The sequence below is a fragment of the Paramisgurnus dabryanus genome, chromosome 20 (assembly GCF_030506205.2).
Source record: "Paramisgurnus dabryanus chromosome 20, PD_genome_1.1, whole genome shotgun sequence".
Lineage (NCBI taxonomy): Eukaryota > Metazoa > Chordata > Actinopteri > Cypriniformes > Cobitidae > Paramisgurnus > Paramisgurnus dabryanus.
Window position 1 is genome coordinate 28541613 of NC_133356.1, and position 22621 is coordinate 28564233.

At 40.8% G+C, this 22621-nt stretch overlaps 1 protein-coding gene across 2 annotated transcripts; it reads left to right on the forward strand.

Moving 5' to 3' along the window:
* Positions 1-1969: 1969 nt before the first annotated feature.
* LOC135730672 (uncharacterized) lies at positions 1970-21990 on the forward strand. 2 transcript variants are annotated; one of them, XM_065248560.1, is made up of 10 exons: positions 1970-2101; positions 10582-10709; positions 10811-10877; positions 10991-11085; positions 17969-18052; positions 18478-18539; positions 18680-18751; positions 18850-18904; positions 19663-19851; positions 19969-21990. In XM_065248560.1, exons 2-10 carry the CDS (start codon positions 10584-10586, stop codon positions 20836-20838), a joined length of 1620 nt encoding a protein of 539 aa, XP_065104632.1. In that variant the 5' UTR covers positions 1970-2101; positions 10582-10583; the 3' UTR covers positions 20839-21990. The 2 variants fall into 2 exon arrangements, with proteins under 2 accessions (XP_065104632.1, XP_065104636.1); XM_065248564.1 differs by lacking the exon at positions 1970-2101 and adding an exon at positions 2989-3116.
* Positions 21991-22621: the final 631 nt, after the last annotated feature.

Consider the following 22621-nt stretch of genomic DNA (forward strand, 5'->3'; position numbering starts at 1 on the left):
AGCATTTCGAAATAAAAGTCATGTGACGGTTCAAAAACATTAAAAAAGAAACATTAAACTTGCACATCTTTTGTAAAATCCCATTAAAAAGCAGATGTTTTATAATAAATTAATAATTAATAATATTTATATTATTTTATATAAATGTTAAAGAACACCAACAAGGCAAACGTAAAATTATTACAAATACTAATTTCTCCCTTTAATGTGTATTTAAACACATTCCCTCTTCGTTTGCTGTGCGGTCTGTTTTTCTTTGTTGGGACACATTTTCTTGCAGTTTTCCCCTGGTTATGTTTTTTTATCACTGCTAACAAATTAATATCACCCAGAACATTTTTTTTTAAAGCACTTTGTATGGTCCTTAATTTTTTTTAAAGGTACAGTTGTTAAAATGGTTGTTTTTGCCCATTGTCAAAATTTAAATGACCAAAATCTGTGTTTGTAGGCTACCTGTAAATGCTGGCAATCAACTATGCTTTATTTTCCACACACCCCATTTTCACAGATAAATCTTATTATATTATATTTATTATATATGTTATATATTATATCAAATTATATTGTCAAGATTAGATTACAACAGACACTGAAAGAACTATTGATAAAGTTCTAAATAAACTTGCAAAGCATATGGTTTAAATATTAAACATTTATTATATTGATCCAAAAATATACAACCCCTTTCCCGTTATCGGTACTTGGAGCTATTTATCAGTGTTTCTATGTTGTTTTGATGCCTTGTTTTGTTCTTCATTTAATTCTTGCTTTGTTGGAGTTTTTGCGTTGTTTTTGGGTCTGGCTGAGGGCTGAAAAATCAATTGTAGTTGACATTTTGAGTAGTAGTGTATCAGTGTATGATGTGATCAGATTTATTCTTTCCATTCTCCTGATCCGATCTTTAAATTGTCAGCTCCAAGTTTCTTTCCTTCTCTTTTTCATCATTTCTTTGTGTACTTCAGTGGAGTTGTTATAATGACAGCAGGTGTCTCTTCACTCTACGTCCTTAATTATGTCCCAATAACTGGGCAAGGTTTTAAATTTTATTTTATTTATAAAGCACTTTTCATAATTGTTCATTATTCTAAAGCAGCTTTACATGAAATAGAAACAAAGAAAAGCAAAGAACAACAGAACCATTGCAGTTTTTTAAATATAGTTTATGATGGAGTATTTAAAGTTACATGTAGTTATAAATGTATTTCTCATTATACTGTGTGTTATGAACATATAGTCTAGGATGAAGCATCAACTCTTTACTTTCTTGACCTTTGTTCTCTCCCTCAAATACCTCCTGTCCTCTCCAAACTGATTTAGACAAACTTTTACTGTGATCTTATGGTAAAGACGACATGGCATTTTTCTCTGTGACTGTACGTGTCCTTTGCTGCCTCTCTCTACAGGAGACTGAAGAGGTGTATAGACATATCAGCTGGGTCAGCTTGCATGTTGGTGAAACAGGATGCGTAAGCAGGGGGAAATTGTTTTAGATGAAGAGGAGCATATGCACAGCTTCACAGCAAAATATGGAACCTTATTATTTCAACACTTTTGAAAGTTTAAAGTTAAAACTCTAACTATAACTTTATACTAATCAGTGTAAAATATTTTTGATTGTAAAAAATTAATTTCCAGAGTGTAATTTGTAAAAGCTTTTATTTCAATTTAATTTCTAAAATATGATTAGATTTGTATTGTAAACCATTTTCTGCAGTCTTTTCCAACAATTTAACACAGAAATAGCTCAAATCCACAATATTATTAATTGGCAAATGAGTAGAACTTAAAAAAAAATAGTATCCCAATAACCCCCCAACCCCCATAAATCTCACTCCAAGCTGAACTCAAAAGTTAGTAGCCCTGCTCTTCACTACATATTGGATTAATTCACTACGTCATTGCGATGCAGGCTGCAGCGAAGATCTTTTGAGTGTCAGCAACTCATTCGTCAGAAGCGACGGCAAGCCTCGCCTCGGAACTCACCCACAAACTGTTCTAGTCTGTGAAATCATCTCATCGGTGGAAGACGGAAACGTTGAAGATAATTACAACTATTTTCAAACACAGGACCACACAGGTTTTTGCTCCCAGTTTTTGTCAGGTAAGAAAAAGCAATCCAAAAATAATTATTCAGATGCGAGTAATATCAAAACTACATTACTTAACAATTGCATTTTAATAGCACTTTTTATTCAAAAACATCAGTCTGTTTTTAGAAATTTCAGGGTTTTGTTAATTACACTGTGAAAAACTATTGCCTTAAAATTTTAAGTTCATTCCCAGCAAACATGTCCCTTTGGGCCCCGGGTGGGGCCACTGCGGGCAAAAAAATGGGAACTTTCGGTTATTAGTGGTGCTTGCATTTATGGAAAGCATCACTATTATTATTCCTCATACTTATTATTAGTGGTGCTTGCATTTATGCAAAGCATCACTATTATCCTTGCTCAGGATATTATTAGTGGTGCTCGCATTTATGCAAAGCATCACTATTATTATTATGTTGGCTTAAGAAAGCCAACATACTGTTGTTGCACTTAAACTTTTTATTAGGGCCCAGCACCGAGGAGCAGGCCAGAAAGCCCTATTGTTTTTGCTCAGTCATACGACGATCACTCAGCGCTGCACCATATAAAGTTGAACACACAAAGGTCTGGATGAAAAGCAGAGACCTGTCCGGATTCCACGCATGTAGAAACCCTCAGAAAACGGCAATTTTAATAAACTCTCACCCGCGTGTGCATGTTTGTAAGAAGTAAAAGCCTGTGTGATGTTTGCCGTGACAGTTTTAAATAAAAGAGAAAAAAATCAATTGAATCTTACTCAAAGGTGAACTAAAAAGTTGGCAGCCCTGCTCTTCACTGCGGATGCGTGATTGAACATCCACTACATATTGGATTAATCCACTACGTCATCGCGATGCAGGCTGCAGCGAAGACTTCTTGAGTGTCAGCAACTCATCCGTCAGAATCGTCAGCAAGCCTCGCCTCGGAAATCATCCAAAAACCGTTCTAGTCTGTGAAACATCTCATCGGTGGAAGACGGAAACGTTGAAGATAATAACAACTATTTTCAAACACAGGAACACACAGGTTTTTGCTCCCAGTTTTTGTCAGGTAAGAAAAAGCAATCCAAAAAGAATTATTCAGATGGGATAAGTAATTTCAAAAATACATTACTTAGCGGGCCAGAGTGGCCTGCACCGAAAGTTGCGAAGCCCTATTGTTTTTGTTCGAATTATTATTTTTAGGGCCCGAGCACCAAGGAGCAGGGCAGAATGGCCTACACCAAAAGGTGTGAAACCCTATTGTTTTTGCTCGAATTTATTAGGGCCCGAGCACCGTGGAGCAGGCGAAAATGGCAAAAGAAGAAAAAAGAAGAAAAAGAAACTGAGCAAAAACAATAGGGCTTTGCAAATTTTGCCATTTCCAGGCTTCGTACTTTAACAAACTCCTCCTAGAGATTTAATCCGATCATCATCATATTTAGTCTGTGTCATCTAAAGGCACATGTTAAATTGCAGAGCTTTTGACTTTTCGTTGGAGGGTGCGTCCGTGGCGGCCTGACAAATTTCACCATTTTCGCATGAAACAGAAGTTGTTATAACTCAGACATACAATGTCCAATCTGCCCCACGATTCACATGTTTGATAGGGGTCTTGGCCTGAACACATTTCAATGGCAATATTTAGCTTCCGTCATAGCGCCATCTAGAGGTAGCAGGAAATGCCATGTTTTACGCCGTGATTTACTGCTCTTAGAGATTTAATCAAATCATCATCATATTTGGTCAGACTGATGTTAAGCACTTTGCGGTGATAAATTGCGAAGATCTTGACTTTTCATTGAAGGGTGTGTCGTGGCAGCCTTTCAAAATATGATGTTTCGCCATAAAACAGAAAGCTGTTGTAATTCAGGCATACATTGTCAGATCTGTTCCCAACTTCACATGTTTGATAAGGGTCTTGGCCTGAACACATCAACATTGCATAATTCAATAACAATCATAGCGCCACCTAGAGGCAGCAGGAAATACCATTTTTTATGCTGTGACTTATTGCTCTTAGAGATTTAGCCATATCAACATCACAAGACCTTGTGTGATGATAAATAGCGACAACCTTGACTTTTCGTTAAAGGGCGTGTCCGTGGCGGCCTCGCAAAGTATCACTAAATGAATCGCATTTTTGACAGCCTAAACAAGCTCAAAAACTCAGGAAACGTTGCACACGTCTAAAATATGGTGAACATTTTTATTTGAAATAGGCTTCAGAACTGGAGATGTAAAAATGTATGTATAGCGCCACCTACAAAAACTTAAGAGAGCAGCCCCCCGCTACGGTAAACGTACAAATTTGAAATGTGATAGGATCATGTATCACCCCAAGACCTACAAAAAAGTCTCTTGGAGCAAAGCTTTAAAGCCTACAGGAAGTCAGACATTTTGAATTTTCTCTGTAATTTGAGTGCAAATTTTGCTATTTCTGAGCTTCGTACTTTAACAAACTCCTCCTAGAAATTTAATCAGATCATCATCATATTTGGCCTGTGTCATCTTAAGGCCTTTGCGATGCTAAATTGCGGAGATCCTGACTTTTCGTTGGAGGGTGTGTCCGTGGTTGCCTGCCAAAATTCTGTGTTTTGCAATGAAACAGGAAGTTGTTCTAACTAGACTTAAAACGTCCACTCTGACCCACACTTCACATGTTTGATAAGTGTCCTGGCCTGAACACATCAACATGAAAAATTCAATAAAAGTTATAGCCCCACCTGCTGGCAGCAGAAAATGCCATGTTTTACACAGTGTTTACTGCTCATAGAATTTTATTCAGATCATCATCATATTTGGTCAGACTGATCTTAAGGACTTCACAATGACAAATTACGAAGATCTGGAATTTTCGTTAAAGGGCATGTCCGTGGTGACCTGGCAAAGTTTGATGTTTCACCATGAGAAAGCTGTTGTAACTCAGGCATGCAACATCCGACCTGTCACAGACTTCATATGATTGACAAGGTTCCTGGCCTGAACACATTAACATAACAACAATCAGTTACAGTCATAGCGCCACCTGCTCCACACAGGAGGTGTGGCACATCAAAGTTCCTTTGAATATCCACCTATATTTACCCACTTAAATTTAAATCCCTGGTTCCCTGCTTTACTAAGGCCATAGGGTGGCAGTGCACATGCGTGCAAGGGCCCTTCCATCGCTGCTTACAGCTTTAATTAGGGCGCCTTATTGTTTTCCTTAGGATTATTATTTTTTTATTATTAGGGCCCAAACACCGAAAAGCCCTATTGTTTTTGCTCCGTTTATTATTAGGGCCTGAGCACACCGGGGTGTGAGGACCCTATTGTTTTTGCTTTGTTTATTAGGGCCCGAGCACAGAGGAGCAGAATGGCCTGCACCAAAAGGTGCAAAGCCCTATTGCAGGGCTATTCAATTGGCGGTCCGCGGGCCAAACCCGGCCCCCAAGGTAATTTGATCCGGCCCTTTATGTAGTCTGTAAAAAAGACAGCTCTAGAATAAATGTAGTAAGTTAAACAAGGGGCCCTACAGTTACGAGTTGATGCGCGTGCGTCTGTTTCATACAGCATGAGCTGCAGAGCGCGGGTCACGTGACTGGTGCGAGCAGCGGTTTATATTCGCGCTTTGGTCCACAAGTTCAACGCGATCGCCTCCCCCGCTCGCGCCTGCGTCTCAAGACGCGATAGCTGACAGTGGTGAGTTAAGAGACCGGACTCTATGACTGTTTTAACTTTATTTGTTGTATTTCCAGCTTAAAACACTGCTTTTTCCGACAATTGTTGTCTGATATGTTTATGCTTATCCACAATGACATTAACGTTAAAAGGAAACTCGTTGAAACGATTTTGTGAACTAGACAAAAAGATCCTGCAGTTTCTCCAAAATTCAAAGCAGACAAAGGCTCAAATATTATGCGAGTCATCGTTCTCACACAAGAATGCAATAATAAAACGAGTAACAGTTAGTCGCCCATCGCTCACAGCCCAGCACCTGCACCACTGTATGCGTGACAAACATACACCTGATTTTACTGCTCTTGCGCAATCTAAAACATATTCTGTTTTATTGGAAGGTAGTTTAATGTTTACCAGTTATTAAGATGGCTGTTGTAGTTTAAATAGGGCTACTGTAATAATTAGCTTTGACAAAAAACAGCATAAAACAATTATGTTCCATAATATAAACTTTTTTATTATGTGTACTGAAGTGAGTAAATAAGTTAAATTCTCAATGAGTGTGATATGGCTCTTATTTACCTCTTTAAATGTAGAACAAAGCTTACTTGGGCATCTTACAATGTACGTATGTTGTTATGCAATTTTAAAATACAACATATGAACATGTCTGGATGTAGAAAAAGCCTACTTTGACATCTAACAATGCACTAATTTGTAGAAAAAGCCTATTGTACAATGCACTGATTTTGATTTTATGCAGTTTTAAAATATAACATTTAGTATGTTTAAATGTAAGAAAATGTAGTAATCATCACTGTTATATCTCCGGCCCCTCAATTGAGATGCTTTTTATGAACTGGCCCCCACGACAAACTAATTGAATAGCCCTGCCCTATTGTTTTCCTTAGGATTATTATTTTAGTTTTTTTTTACACTTTTGGGCACTTTGGGTGCCTTAACATACTCGAAAACTCTTGAAATTTGGCACAGACGTCAGAGTCATCGGCCGTCGGTCCGGGCAAATGCTGGACCACGGCATGGCAAGGGAGCTCTGTAGCGCCCCCTGTAATGCAAAAACAAACATTGGGGCACAGATCGAGCAAAAATTTAAGCCCTCACACATTTTTGCTCCGCCCAACAGGAAGTCGGCCATTTTGGATTGTTGAAAATTTTGGATTGTTTTTTGATATCTCAAAAGCTGTTCCCATGGCAACCTGTCAAACTTTACATTCATTTTTAAGGCATATTTAAGCCTTACAGTCGCATGCGGCAAACTTTTAAATACTACTTCTAAAGAATTAATGTAATTGATTCCAGAAGTGGTCAACATGATGCTGAGACATTGTAGATGCTAAATTGCGAAAGGGATTTTTGATATCTCAAACTCTTTTTCTATGGCAACGTGTAAAACTTTACTTTCATTTTCACACATATTTAAGGCTGACAGTTACATGCTGTGAACTTTTAAATACTCCTCCTATAGGATTTATGCGATTGACAACAAACTTGGTTAACATGATGAGAAATAGCAGAGTGTGCTACACTGGTCTTCTTTTGTGACAATCACTGGTGCTCTTTGGACGATGAGGAGAGGAAATAATTATACTGAATACGCAAAAAAATCCAAGGCACTCAAGTGAGAAAAACATAAAAAAGCCTTACTTTTTTGTAATTTTTTGTTTATTTACTCTATTTACATTTTAGTGTGATGTAAGTGAATCTGAAATGTGGGTATATAGTGATTAGATTATCTTTACTTGAATGGAATGGTGGCCACTCCCATCTATTATCCAGCTGCTCGTGATTACCGTTTAAGTAGAGCGCTGTGTATCAATGCATGTGTATCCTGATGAAGGCGTAAGCCGAAACCTTTTAAATTTTGTATGTAGCCCAGCCCAGTGAATTAAAGGCTTTTTAATATTTTTCTCACTTGAGTGCCTTGGATTTTTTGCGTATTCAGTATTGGTTAACATGATGTTGAGAGATTGTAGATGCTAAATTGCGAAGGAATTTTTGACATCTCAAGCGCTGTTCCCATGGCAACGTGTCAAACTTTACTTTTATTTCAGGCATATTTAAGGCTCTTGGCATGCTTAGATTAACTTTAAATTTGCCACACACATCAGAGTTGTCGGCTGTTAAGTAATGACAAAAAGGTCAGTGTCTATTTAGTGGCTCACTAGCACCCCCGTTTGTCTAAAATGTGGTGTTTGTTTTACCTACAGTACCTAAATGGGTCAGTTAGCAACATGAAATAGTCCACTGATATTTACCCACTTGATGCACGTGCCCACCGTGCATCGTTTTCTCAGAGGCACCGTATAGTGATAAAAAGACGTGCGAGGGCCCGCCATCTCTGCTTGCAGCTATATTTAGTGGTGCTTGCATTTATGCAAAGCATCACTATTATTATTCCTCAAAGATATTACATTTTATTCTTATGTCTGCACACTTTTTCGTCCCACACGGTTTGTTGTAGTAGACACACGAATGAGGGCTCAAATTTACCGGCTTATTGAGGAGAGGTGTACTATGACTTTTATAAGCGATCGGGTGCAGGATTTCCGAAAGGGGGGCGAAAAACCACCCGAAAAATCCCATTGACTTAACATTGGGACGAACTTTGATGGGTCATAGCATCGCTCAAGGATTTTGTAGAAACATGTCGGTTGCAACATTTGAAGAGGGTGATAGGCTCTGTAAGAACATCCATCACATTGGGGAGTAAGTTGTACCCCTGGGGTGTAAGAGGCACCCAAAATTTCCCATTGACTTATAATGGGGCAGGCAACATGCCCAAATAAGGGAATAAAAAAGTTCCAGATTGGATATCTTTGTCTTACAACGTCATAGAGACAAAGGAGTGGGCTCATTTTACTCATACATCCAATCAGTCTATCAGGATAGTCCCAGAGCTATTAAGCCACGCCCCTAGCAACCATTTTGGGCACCCTAGCAACATCTCCCATAGACTGCCATTATAAAATGCCCAGATGGATATCTTTGCAGCAGTGTCATAGAGACATGTGGGTGGGCTCATTTTACTCAGGCATCCAATCAGTCTCTCAGGACCCTTACATAGGTCTTAAGCCACGCCCCCAGCAACCACTTTTGAGCCCCCTAGCAACATAAAATTCAAACAGTTATATCTCGGCATCAGAGCATCGTAGAGACATGGGGGTTGGACCGTTTTACTTGTGACTCGGAGTGTAATCACTGGCCACATCATTGGGCACTCCCAAGCCACGCCCCTAGCAACCAAATTTGAATACATTTATGAACTATTAGCCTACATTTCTGCCACCAAACTTTTTTTCTTTTTTTATTTATTTTGGATTTGTTTTTAAGTCATATTGAATTGGCTATGTACCATCTCTGCATATAAATAATATTACTGCTTTATGTGTAACTGCATAGCAAACAACATGATGATATACTTATTATACACTCATATTGAGATGAGTGAGTTGCATACATAGCCATCTTTGATCTTTTGCACGTTTCTTCTAATCTTTGCGTCGTCAATGTAAGCTGTGACTTAAACTAACAAACCCCTCCGCAGTTGAGTAAGCCCGGGTTACAGCTCTTCTCTGTCCCGACCAGCTGATCGCATTTAGACAATGATATGATTGACGTGAGGTGCAGATGAAAAATCTGATCACGCATTCCTTATTCTCGCTGTCACAGAAACCGCGTCTCATGATTGCGTAGCAACGAAAGATGCGCAACCTCTCACACACTTTAGAAAAAACAAAACAGCTCGTTGACACGTGTTTAACACGCGCTTTTAGACGCAACACGTAGGTGGCCCCGTAAACTTTACATCAATAATTAAACGAATATACAACTAAGTAAATAAAAATCTTTCTGAATTATGTTATATGTTTGACAGAAGACTTGCGCTGAACGCGGAGACTTTCGCCACTTAATATGTTCGTGTGGAAACGCACACTATATTATGTTCTGCACAGACGCACACAAAAGATTGCATTCGGCCATTCAATGCACATGTGCACCGTGCCGAAAGCCCTTTACCAAAACGGTCCGGTACGAATACACATACTGTTACACCCCTACTAGGTACTATGACAAACAAATTTTCTAATTTTATCTGGAGAGAAAAAATAACAACTGCTTACCTGGTAGCCATATCGAGAGAACAACACAGGACTTTATTAAACAAAACAAGGTAGAAACAGGAAAACGAAACCCATGAGGGGGCAAACAGAACAGGGCAAACACAAATCTAACTAAGACTACACTAAACACTATTACTTAAAAAAAAAAACACTAAACATAAACTGAAACATAAGCTATATACTGCAAGCCAATTACTGGAAGACACTTTGCCCAACAGAGTAACACTGACAAACCCGCACTGGACGACAAACACAAGGACTCTTAAATAGGGAGAAAATAAATTACAAACACCTGGAATAAATCACAAGTAAGGGATCGGGGAAAAAGTGATGAGACCCGGGAAATGCGTGGTCAGAATAAACCAATACTTAAACCACGCATCTCCCACATAAAACATTGTACTGTCAGAACCCTGCCATGATGACTAGATCTAAATACAAACAAGGATCTGGCAGGATTCTGACAGTAACGTAATAGTCGCATATACTGGTATATTAACATCAGGCACCCAGCACTGGCTCTTTTGGTACTATTATTCACGCAACAACTCCTTGGCATTTTGACTTACAGACACCGCTACTAGCCTACAACATCAGGCACGTCTATTCTTTCTGCCTCTCGGTTGCGCGCGCAACCAGTTAATGATGTCGCCGTGCAACCCATCTATAGAAAACAAATATTTTAATAATGTTTTTTTCTCTAAAACATTTTTGCTTTGCATGAATTTACAGCAATGGGCAACAGTCTATCCATTGTACAAGACCATGGCTACACATTAGTGAGTGAAGAAAAGAACAAGATCCTGGTGAAAAATGAAGGGGGTGACCTGTTTGTCGTTAAAAAGTTGAGCAAAAAACAGGTAATTTTAACAGTTTGATTTTAATGAGATTTGAGTTAAATGATTATAAAAAGGTAAATGATTATAAGATTATTTGAGGTTGTGTTTCTGTCTGTTTTTAGGATGAATTAAAATTTCTCCTCCAGCTCAACCATCCATATATCGTCCATTATGAGGAAATCATCACAGGTTGAACAAAAATTAAGATTTTTTCTGTTCACCTTTCAGGGCTAAATAAATTACTGACTTATTTTTAAATAATATTAAAGTTTGTAATACTGTAATTATTATTAAACTTTCAGATTCAGACTGTTTGTATCTGTTGGAGCGCTGCGAAGGTGGAGATCTTGCTCAGAAAATTAAAATAAATGGAACAGATAAATTTTCTGAGAATGAGGTATGACTGTAGACTGGTGGTAAAAGATTAGCACAGGCAATGTTAATTCTGCTCCCGGTTTTTACAAATTCTCGTGCTAATCACGCACACGTAGAATCAAATCATTAGTTTTGGAACCTGTTGAGTCTCCAGAAGCACAATCCATTCCACACTGTGAACAAAATGCAGCATGAAGTTAACAACTTGGTTTTCCAAGTCAGTTTAACATACTATTTGAAGTTTTGACCAGTGAATAGTTGACATCACTAACAACAAACAAGTTGAAATTGTTTATTTATTTATTTTTTTACATTAAAGTAGCATAAAAAGATATGTTGATTTGACAAAAATGCTGCATTTTTTACAGTGCAGCATACACTCTAAAAAATACTTTGCTGCCTTAAAAATTTTTGTTAAATCAACTCAGATTTTCAAGTCATGTCAACAGAGATGTGTTGTCACAACTTATAAAATATAGTTGAGAAAAGTCAACTAAATTTTATAAGTTATAACAACTCACCTGTAGTTATAACAACTCATCTCTAGTCAAGATAAATAATAGTAAGTTGAAATAACTTGTAAATCCCAGTTTATTCAACAAAAAAATTTAAGGCAGCAAAGTATTTTTTACAGTGTAAGCATGATTCATTTTTAAAGTGGTGCATCTTAAAACCAACATCTAAATCACCTAGAAAGCTCAACATACAGTAGGTATATGGTAGAGAAGGTTGGAGCAAAACTGTAGGGTGTTGACCATCCAAGAGCAAAATTGAGCAATCAGATCTATAGGATCTTTTTGTCATGACTGCTGGGTGATCGATGGCTGTTTGATCTGTGTGTGTGTGTGTTGTTTACCTGTGGTGCCGGTTCCTCGTGTATTCACTAACTCCGCCCCCTTGTTTCAGTAATTGTTCACCGGTGGTGTCTCGTTTACCTGTTCCTTTATATTGCACGTAGTCCTGTCCTTCGTTGCGCGCTCATTGTTTTATCACAGTCCTGCTGCCCTGCCTTGTCTTGTCAGTCGTTCTCTGTCTTCTCCTCTGTTACCCCAGGTTTGGTTTCGGCGTTCGGGGCGCGTCTTCACCCGGACCGCTCGCTTGTGGAGTACTGGATTTATTGACTTTGTTTGTCTCTCGCAACAGCTGGTTCGCTTCGTCTCTAGGCGGTATACCAGCTGTCTCTCTTTCTCTCCGGTTTGCATCACCACCCGTGAGTGGAGTTCACCTCATTACCATTGTGGATTATATTGACTCTAACGACTGTTGTTTCTCGGAACCACCGGTTCGCTTCGTTTTTAGGCGGTGACCAGTGGTTTTGGAGTGGCCCTACTACATCAGGATTTCACAGTGGATTACCCGTCTGAGAACTTGGAGTTTCCATCTTCCATCTCCGCCTGTCATCCACCTGCAGGGCGGCGTGTATCATCCCTCTGTTGTGTGTGGTGATTGTGCTGGCGTTCTCGACAGAGTGCGTGGGTGGCTCTCTCTCTCCCTTCGGATCTGTACTGGACTATCGTGTGCCGTGTGTGGATCTATCAGTGACTTGCTCTCCTATTTTCTATTTTCTATTTTCCTAAATAAATTGTTAACTTGGATCTGACTCCTGAGTTCATTTCGTGACAGATGAGCGCGCCAAAAATGGAGTCAGCAAGTTTAGAAAGACTGGAGGTGCAGACTGCCCTTCACCAGCAGGGGGCGGCCATCGACCAACATTCGTCGTTATTGTCTGCTGCTGCCAGAGATTTCAGCATCCTGTCTGAGCAATTGAAAGAGCTCAGCAATCGTTTGGATAAAGTGACTCCTCACCATGAAGCCCCAACCTCATCCGGAGGAGCCGCTTCATTTGAACGGGAGCCACACACGGCAACACCCCCCACCTACGATGGCGATCCTAACACCTGCAGATCCTTTCTACAGCAGTGCTCTCTCGTCTTTGCGCTCCAACCCCGTCGATTTTCTTCATCCACTTCCAGAGTGGCCTATGTCCTGACGTTACTCACTGGAAGGGCGAGAGACTGGGGTATGGCCGCCTGGGGGGCTAAAGCTCCTTTTACATTCTCGTTCGAGGCTCTGGAGGAAGAGATGTTAAGATTGTTTGACCGCTCACTCAAGGGAGACATGGCAGCGGCTGAGTTGGTGAGATTACGGCAACGTAATGACTCTGTTACTGATTTTGCTATTCGTTTTAAGACGCTCGCCATTTGCTGCAACTGGAACGACGCGGCATTAAGAGCACAATTCCTCGAGGGTCTTACACCGGTCATTCAGGACGAGATTGCACTGAGGGAGCCACCCACGTCTCTGGAAGCTGCCATCGATCTGGCCCTGAGGGTTGAGTCTCGCCATCGGCAGAGAGATCTGCGTCGCTCATTTCACCAGCGGATGTCGGAACCAGGGGAGATCACCTCAGAAACGCCCTCCGAGGAGCCTATGCAGCTGGGCAAGTTTCGTTTATCTGCTGGGGAGAGAAATCGTCGACTATCTAGTGGTCTCTGCTTATATTGTGGCAAGCCGGGGCATCTGGCGGCCACCTGTCCGGTAAAAGCTCACGCCCGCCGATGAACCTGGGAGTCTCGGTGGGCGCATCGTCATTTAAATCTCCCGTAAGCAGCACCACACTACCTGTTCTTATTAACTCTTTTCCGTCACAGGCGTTGCTGGATTCCGGTGCGGAGGCGTGTCTTTTGGATGCTGGGTTGGCCAAGTCCTGGGGTATTCCACTCGTCCCTCTCTCCTCTCCTTTGTCTGCCTGGACATTGAAGGGCCAGCATATGGCTGTGATCACGCACCGCACACCCCCTGTGAGTTTGTTTGTTTCTGGCAATCATCGTGAGGAGATCGAATTTTACATCTTAGAGGATTCACAATCGCCAGTCATTTTAGGTCATGACTGGCTATCCAAACATAATCCTCACGTTGATTGGCAGAACAATGTTGTGTTATCTTGGAAGTCTTCGTGTTATGTTTCTTGTCTTGGTCCTGCTCCTTCTCTTGTCTCTTGTTCTGTCTCGCAGGTTCCAGCTATCGATCTCTCGGGAGTCCCGGCGGAGTACTCGGATCTGTATCAGGTTTTCAGTAAGTCCCGGGCTACTTCTCTGCCTCCTCATCGGTCGTATGATTGCGAGATCAAACTACTTCCCAACACTTCTCCGCCTAAGGGTCGTATATTTTCCCTAGCTAAACCAGAAAGAGAGGCTATGGATAAATACATTAATGACGCTCTTAAAGCCGGTCTCATTCGCCGCTCCTCGTCTCCAGCTGGTGCTGGATTTTTCTTTGTAAAGAAGAAAGACGGGTCTCTTCGTCCGTGCATTGATTATCGAGGGCTGAATGACATTACTGTTAAGAATAAGTACCCCTTGCCATTAATGTCATCAGCATTCGAATTATTACAGGGAGCACGCGTATTTACCAAGTTAGATCTGCGCAACGCTTATCACTTGGTACGTATTAGAGAGGGCGATGAGTGGAAGACAGCCTTTAACACACCTTCAGGACACTGGGAATATTCCGTTCTGCCGTTCGGTCTTTGTAACGCTCCAGCTGTCTTCCAGACCATGGTCAATGAAGTGCTGGGTGACATGATTAACAGATTTGTCTTTGTGTATCTCGATGACATTCTCATCTTTTCTCCCTCCATGCAGATACACACTCAGCACGTTCGCATGGTTTTACAACGGCTATTAGAGAATCAGCTATTCGTTAAGGCGGAGAAGTGCGAGTTCCACAAGAAGTCGGTTTCGTTTCTGGGTTTTGTTATTGCCGAGGGTGAAATTCGTCCCGATCCCGCTAAGGTTAAGACGGTTGCCGATTGGCCAGTACCCGATACTCGGAAGGAGCTTCAGCGATTTCTGGGGTTCGCCAATTTCTATCGGCGTTTCATCAGAAATTTTGGTCAGATCGCTAAGCCTCTTACTGCTCTTACTTCACCTAACGTGTGTTTCCGTTGGAATAGAGAGGCTCAGGAGGCCTTTGATGTGTTAAAGTCCCGGTTCATCTCTGCGCCTGTCCTCTCTATTCCCGATCCGGCTAAACAATTTATAGTGGAAGTGGATGCATCTGATGTCGGGGTAGGCGCCGTTTTATCTCAGCGATCGTCTATTGATGGGAAAGTACATCCGTGTGCTTTTTTCTCTCACCGGTTAAACCCAGCAGAACGTAATTACGACATAGGGAATCGGGAGCTGTTGGCGGTTAGACTCGCTTTGGGTGAATCGCGTCACTGATTGGAGGGAACCTCGGAGCCCTTTCTGGTCTGGACGGATCATAAGAATCTTGAATATATCCGTTCGGCCAGAAGACTAACATCTAGGCAGGCTCGTTGGGCACTCTTCTTTGATCGTTTTAACTTCACCCTCTCGTACCGGCCTGGCTCGAAAAATACCAAACCTGATGCTCTCTCCCGTCTGTTCGAGAAGTCCGGTTCGGAGAGGGCGGAGACCATTCTCCCGGAGGGGAGGGTGGTCGGCGCCCTCGTATTGGGAATCGAACAGCGGGTGAGAGAGGCCGGCCGGGAGGGGGAAGTTCCGGAGGGGTGTCCAGCGGGTCGCCTATGGGTTCCTGAGCGGTTACGTTCCGATGTCATCCGGTGGGGTCACGAGTCCAAGTTTTTCGGCCATCCAGGAATTCGGAGAACGTTGGCTGCCGTCCATCAGCGTTTTTGGTGGCCTTCTATGTCCACTGACGTCAGACAGTTTGTACTAGCCTGTTCGGTTTGTGCTCGTAATAAAGCATCTAATTTACTACCCGCTGGTCTGCTTAAATCTTTGCCCGTGCCCTCCCGCCCCTGGTCTCATATAGCCCTTGATTTTGTCACTGGCTTACCGGCATCTAATGGTAACACTGTTGTTCTAACTGTGGTGGATCGTTTTTCGAAGGCGGTTCATTTCATTCCCCTGCCCAAGCTACCTTCTGCTAAAGAGATGGCCCAGGTTTTGATTAATCACGTCTTTCGGTTACATGGTATTCCGACTGACGTAGTGTCAGATAGGGGTCCTCAGTTCATCTCTCGTTTTTGGCAGGAGTTTTGTAGACAAATTGGCGCCACCGCCAGCTTGTCTTCTGGTTATCACCCGCAGACCAATGGGCAATGCGAACGGGCTAATCAGGATCTCGGTAGAACGCTCCGCTGTCTGTTGTCACAATATCCGAATTCCTGGTGCGATCAGCTTCCGTGGGTTGAGTATTCTCATAATTCTCTTCCCGTTACGTCTACCAATTTATCCCCGTTTGAACTTTCCATCGGTTATCAACCCCCCCTGTTTCCATCACAGGAGCCCGAGGCAGCAATTCCGTCTGCGTTAGCTTTCGTACGCAGGTGCAGACGCACCTGGAGGAGAGCTAAGACATTGTTATTATCTAATTCCAGACGAACCAAGGCTGCAGCTGATCGTCATCGGCGACCTCCACCCCGTTACGTTTGTGGTCAAAAGGTATGGCTTTCTACCAAGGATCTGTCTCTCCGTGAGCCTTCTCGTAAGCTGGCTCCGAGATTCATTGGGCCATACAGTATTTCTAAGGTCATTAATCCGGTGACGATAAAGCTTAAGTTACCCCTTTCTCTTGGTCGGGTTCACCCTGTTTTTCATGTATCCAAGGTTAAACCTGTGATGTTTGCTCGCTATAACCCCCCTGTCTCTGCCCCTAATCCCCCCGCCCCTCGTCTAGTGGATGGTGCCCCTGTCTACACTGTTAAGAGGTTACTAGACTCCCGCCGCAGGGGCAGAGGATTTCAGTATTTAGTGGATTGGGAAGGATACGGTCCTGATGAGAGGAGCTGGGTTCCGGGTCGGGATTTGCTGGATCCTGGGCTGATCGAGGATCTCCGTCGGCGACAGGGTGAGTCTCCCGGTCCGTCGGGTGCCGGTCGTGGAGGGGGGGCTACTGTCATGACTGCTGGGTGATCGATGGCTGTTTGATCTGTGTGTGTGTGTGTTGTTTACCTGTGGTGCCGGTTCCTCGTGTATTCACTAACTCCGCTTGTTCACCGGTGGTGTCTCGTTTACCTGTTCCTTTATATTGCACGTAGTCCTGTCCTTCGTTGCGCGCTCATTGTTTTATCACAGTCCTGCTGCCCTGCCCTGCCTTGTCTTGTCAGTCGTTCTCTGTCTTCTCCTCTGTTACCCCAGGTTTGGTTTCGGCGTTCGGGGCGCGTCTTCACCCGGACCGCTCGCTTGTGGAGTACTGGATTTATTGACTTTGTTTGTCTCTCGCAACAGCTGGTTCGTTTCGTCTCTAGGCGGTATACCAGCTGTCTCTCTTTCTCTCCGGTTTGCATCACCACCCGTGAGTGGAGTTCACCTCATTACCATTGTGGATTATATTGACTCTAACGACTGTTGTTTCTTGGAACCACCGGTTCGCTTCGTTTTTAGGCGGTGACCAGTGGTTTTCGAGTGGCCCTACTACATCAGGATTTCACAGTGGATTACCCGTCTGAGAACTTGGAGTTTCCATCTTCCATCTCCGCCTGTCATCCACCTGCAGGGCGGCGTGTATCATCCCTCTGTTGTGTGTGGTGATTGTGCTGGCGTTCTCGACGGAGTGCGTGGGTGGCTCTCTCTCTCCCTTCGGATCTGTACTGGACTATCGTGTGCCGTGTGTGGATCTATCAGTGACTTGCTCTCCTATTTTCTATTTTCTATTTTCCTAAATAAATTGTTAACTTGCATCTGACTCCTGAGTTCATTTCGTGACACTTTTAAAGCAACTCAACTCTAAGTAAAGGCATGCATATAATTCATTCTGAGAGAACACCTGGGCAACCAGTTTTCCACATACCCAAAATGCAATAATATTTCTCATAATAAGTCACAAATAATTCCAAATGATTTTAACCTCTTGCCGTCAAGTGTTGCAGTTTTAACAAAATAAATGATGTAAATTCACACTTGTCTGATTTACAGATTCTGGATTGTATTGTGATGATCTGCATGGCTTTGAAATACCTGCATGATCAACAGATCCTGCATAAAAACGTGCATCCTGAGGTAAAGATTTTATTTAGTTGATTAGTTGATGCATACTATCTGTACAGTATAAAGTATGTGCCGGAGCCTATAATTCAGTTAAAGTGCTCTGAAAATGTATCTAATTTGGCTTTACACGTGTTTATTCTTATCTGTGTGATTTGAAAAGACTAACTAGGAACAATCCTATATAGAAACCACCAATGCAGCAACTCAAACACACAAAGGGCTGTTTAAACATGCTTGTTTTCAACTGAAATCTGAAAACTTTTCATGCATTTTGGCTGTTCATTTATATTGTTTTGACAATGTTGTCATTTTACTACATTGTTTTCGTGTAAGGGTACATTTAAAAAAGCATGAGAATAAAATGTTAAGTCAGAGCATTTTTTTAAAATGCTTTACCCCGTATCTCCAAACTTACAAAATATCTTGGTTTCTTACAGAGCATATTCTTCACTTCATTTGGCACCCTCCGTCTTGGCGAGTTTGGAGTAATTGATCAAGGGTATTGTTTGCTTCTTTGACTTAAAACTGCCATCAAAGACTTGTCAATAACTCCTCAATACATACTGTAATACCCAAAAGACAGCATAGTTCATATTTGTGTGTGCTTTATGATTTGTATTCTGCTCTTGTATCTATTAGGTCCCCTAAAGAGCCAACATATTCATATCTTGCACCTGAGATTTGGAATGGCAAACCTTATGAGGAGAAAACGTAATAAAACATCATCAAACTGCAATGATATCATGCATACATGTACATACAATATTTTAGACTGAATACTTACATTCTGATACTAATAATTTTTACAGTGACATATGGATGTTGGGATGCGTCATCTATGAGCTGTGCATGCTGAAGTGTGCGGTGAGAATTTCCTTTAATTAGATTAAAACAGTCGTCAACAGGTTAAAACAACGATGTTCTAAGATATAAAGTAAAAATACCAATGTAGTGTCCAATGGAAGAAGTCAGCCAGAACTGATGATTTAGTGACTTTTGAATGTTTCTTTGCATAAACCAACGTAAGATCTGAACACAGAATAAACAAAACAAAGTGTCACTCTCACTCAAGCATTAACCATTTTTATTAACATTTTATCAGTATGAACTAAAACTTAAAAAAACACATTCTCTAGAAAATGACTTTAAAAATACTTAACAATTACTTAAATGTAAATATTTAAATACTTACCATAACTTTATTGTAGAAAATGTCGATCATCAACTCCCACGCACCCACACAGAAGCCAATTAATTTCAGGTGCATTCCCATACGCTTTTCTGGCTAAACTACGTTCAGTCAACTCAGTTTTTTCATTTGACACGATAAATTGGCTAAGCAGAGTTTAATATGTTCTGTGAATATATATTTTTGTCTTATCCCAATACCTTAAGTTTTAATTACCACAATGCATATTTTTGTTTGGGGAGAATTATTTGAAAGCAATATGTTAAGTCAATACTTAACTTTCAGTTTCCACAATTTTTCAAAATATAATTTTTTTTTACAGTGTATGTGTCAGTATTTTTTGATGTAAACTGTGGATTACTTTACAATTTCACCTTTTTTTCTGTAAACAAATTACACAAATTGTGATTTTAAAATTTTTGTCCTCATTTAGTTTCCTGCAATATTCTCAGTTGAGACTATTGCAAAAATAAACAAATCCTCCTATGAAGCTCTGCCTCCCACCTTCTCTGAGGATCTTCGTCAGCTGGTAAAAGACACACTTCAACCTGATCCAGCATGCCGTCCATCTATCAGTGAGATCTTGACCAGACCTTTCATCATTAATCACCTTCACGAAAAGGTAAACCACCTTTATTAAAATATAAAAATTTCCATACAATTTACTATTAAAAGTGCATACTGGCATTTTGTTCTAAACAAAATGAAAAGTATTGAAGAAATCTGTTTTATTTCACAGACCTTGACAACTATTGATACTCTTAATACAACACTTCAGGTCTTAAGAACCATAGCTAATGATTTGGAAAGAGTCCATTTCAATACAACCGTAGGCAGTCTCACGGGAGGTGTAGTGGCACTGGCTGGAGGAATCACATCTGTGGCAGGACTTATTCTCTCTCCGTTCACTCTTGGAGGGTCTCTGATATTAACAGGAGTGGGAATCGGCACTTCAGTAGCTGGAGGAGTAACTGCTGGTACCTGCAACATAACAAACATGGTTAACCAGAGCACAAAACGGCAAAATATCAAAATGCTCTTAAAAGAGTTTCAAGAAAAGATGAACTCCATAGTATGCTGCATCCAAAACATCCAAATAGCTGCGGAAACTTTAGATAAACAGTTTTCCACAACCGATGATGGGTTTTCCAACGCACAGCCAGGGGCAAGTGCTGGAGTTCGACTTGGACGAGGACTTGGAGGAATTCCAGAGATTTTCCGAGCAATTCAAGTTGCAAAGGCTGGAAGGGTGGCAGCTCAGGCCGCAAGAGCCGTTCGTGTGGCTGAAACGGCTACAGGAGTTTTGGCTGCACTTTTTGTAGCTGTTGATGTCTTCTTTGTGTTTCTCGACTCTAAAGAAATCCACAACATCCGCCAAGATAAAGCTTCAAGAGCAAGTCGACAAGCATCAGCATCCACCAGCAACCAAAGCACAGAGTCACCTGACCATACATCAAATAACAGCAATAAAATAAATTCACTGGCAGAAGAGCTGAAGTCTGAGACCATGAAATTTGTGACAAAAATAAAGGAGACGACAGATGACCTTCAGACAATTCTGGATGAACTACGAGATGCAATGCACCCAAACTCTCCAGTCATAGACTGATTATAGTTGTAGCAAAGGTTAGGTGATGATTACTGTATATTCTGGGTTTTCATGAAAAAAATACCATATCAAATATTTTATTGCTAGTTTCAATATAGCTTAGAGAAACTTTGTGTATGGATAAGACAGTCAAATTGTTTAGTCATCTTGTCAATATAACACTTTACTCTGGAGGGATGTTCTGATGTAAACTATGGCTAAAGTTTTGATGACAATTATTGTAAATTGTAGGTTACACCTTGTGTGGGAGGTTGATTGCAAGAGACTGGACAAAATTTACATTTACGCTCTTACTGTTTGTACTGTAATTCGTTGACAGACCATCTCATTGCAATTACATAAAGGAAAAGACAGCACACAAAGAAATCACAAAGAAATCACAAAGAAAAAAAACAAAAGTGGAAATGTGAACATAGGACAATATCCTTAGGGAAAACTGTACATGCAGTGCTATAGGAATTACACTGAAGTCTTCCTTTACCTCCTGACCCAGCAAGCATGTTTGGCTAAAACAAGGCTAAATTTGGGCTGCCAGTGAAAGTCTAATAGACGTCTAACCATAGACCAAGAAAAGATGATGCATACTTTTAGAACATGTAAAAGAAATGAAAGCAAACACCTTGACCACCTGTTGAGTTTGCATACATGTTGGAATATCATACATCTTCAAGATATTTTGGTAAAAATGGCATGTAACTATATTCAAGGTTATTTAGGGTAGAAGTGGGTTTCTCATAGACGGACTATATTGGGTCTTTAGTTAGCCGTCATTTCAACGTCTGTTATAGAAAGTCAAGATTTACTTGGGAGCAATTTACCAATTCAGGACAGATTTAGAAAAAACATCTAAAAGAAATGTATAGAAATATGTTTGCCCAAACCCTGTATTATGACAACTTGTTCAACCATTTTGCATGTAAAGACTTATACTATGAACTAATGCCTAAATTTTGTGCGGGGTGAGACTATTCAGCAGAGACATTCAGCATAATACATTTTGATCAATATGACATAACCAACTGATAATATAGGAACAGGAGAGAATTGTACATAATCATTTGCATGGATGTACCAAAGCATTTGCAACTTGTTCAAAGAAATGAGAAACTGCTTTTTGATGTGCACAAGTGGCACAATGATGTGAGAATTGAACAGGTACACTGTAAAAAATCCAATTAATGAAATGTTGGAAGGGCAAAAATATATAAGTTGAACCAATTTTCTTGTTTGGGCTTAGTTGAGTAGACATATTATTTTAAGTCTAGATAAATCTGTGTTTAAAACATTAGGTGAATGGTTATTTCCAAATTCAGTCAACATTCAGAATGGCTATGTTGACTGAACTAATTAAGACAAATCTGGTCAATATGTGGACTTATGACAGCTATGTTTCCTGACAACAAAATGCTCATAATATTACTGTTATTTGGTAACAAAATGTAATTTTAAGAGTTGTTCAGGCGTGAATGTATGTGCTTTAAGTTTAAATATGCGGTCGGTTAATATAGATAGCGTCTATTTAAAAATGTGCTCGGACACTTTCGGACGGAGAACAGCTCCAGATGAGCTCCAGAAAATCACAGACACTAGGCGCTCACACCCCGCCCAGCGCAGCCTCGCCTCGGCAAGCCCATCAGAAATCGACTGCTGGCTCTGATATCTCTGTGGCGTTTAAACATGCGATTTAATTCATTTTAATTTCTTATACTTAATAATAAAAGGTTTACCGGTATGTTTTAAATCATATTTTAGGATTGCACTTAAATGATATCGCTGTTGAATG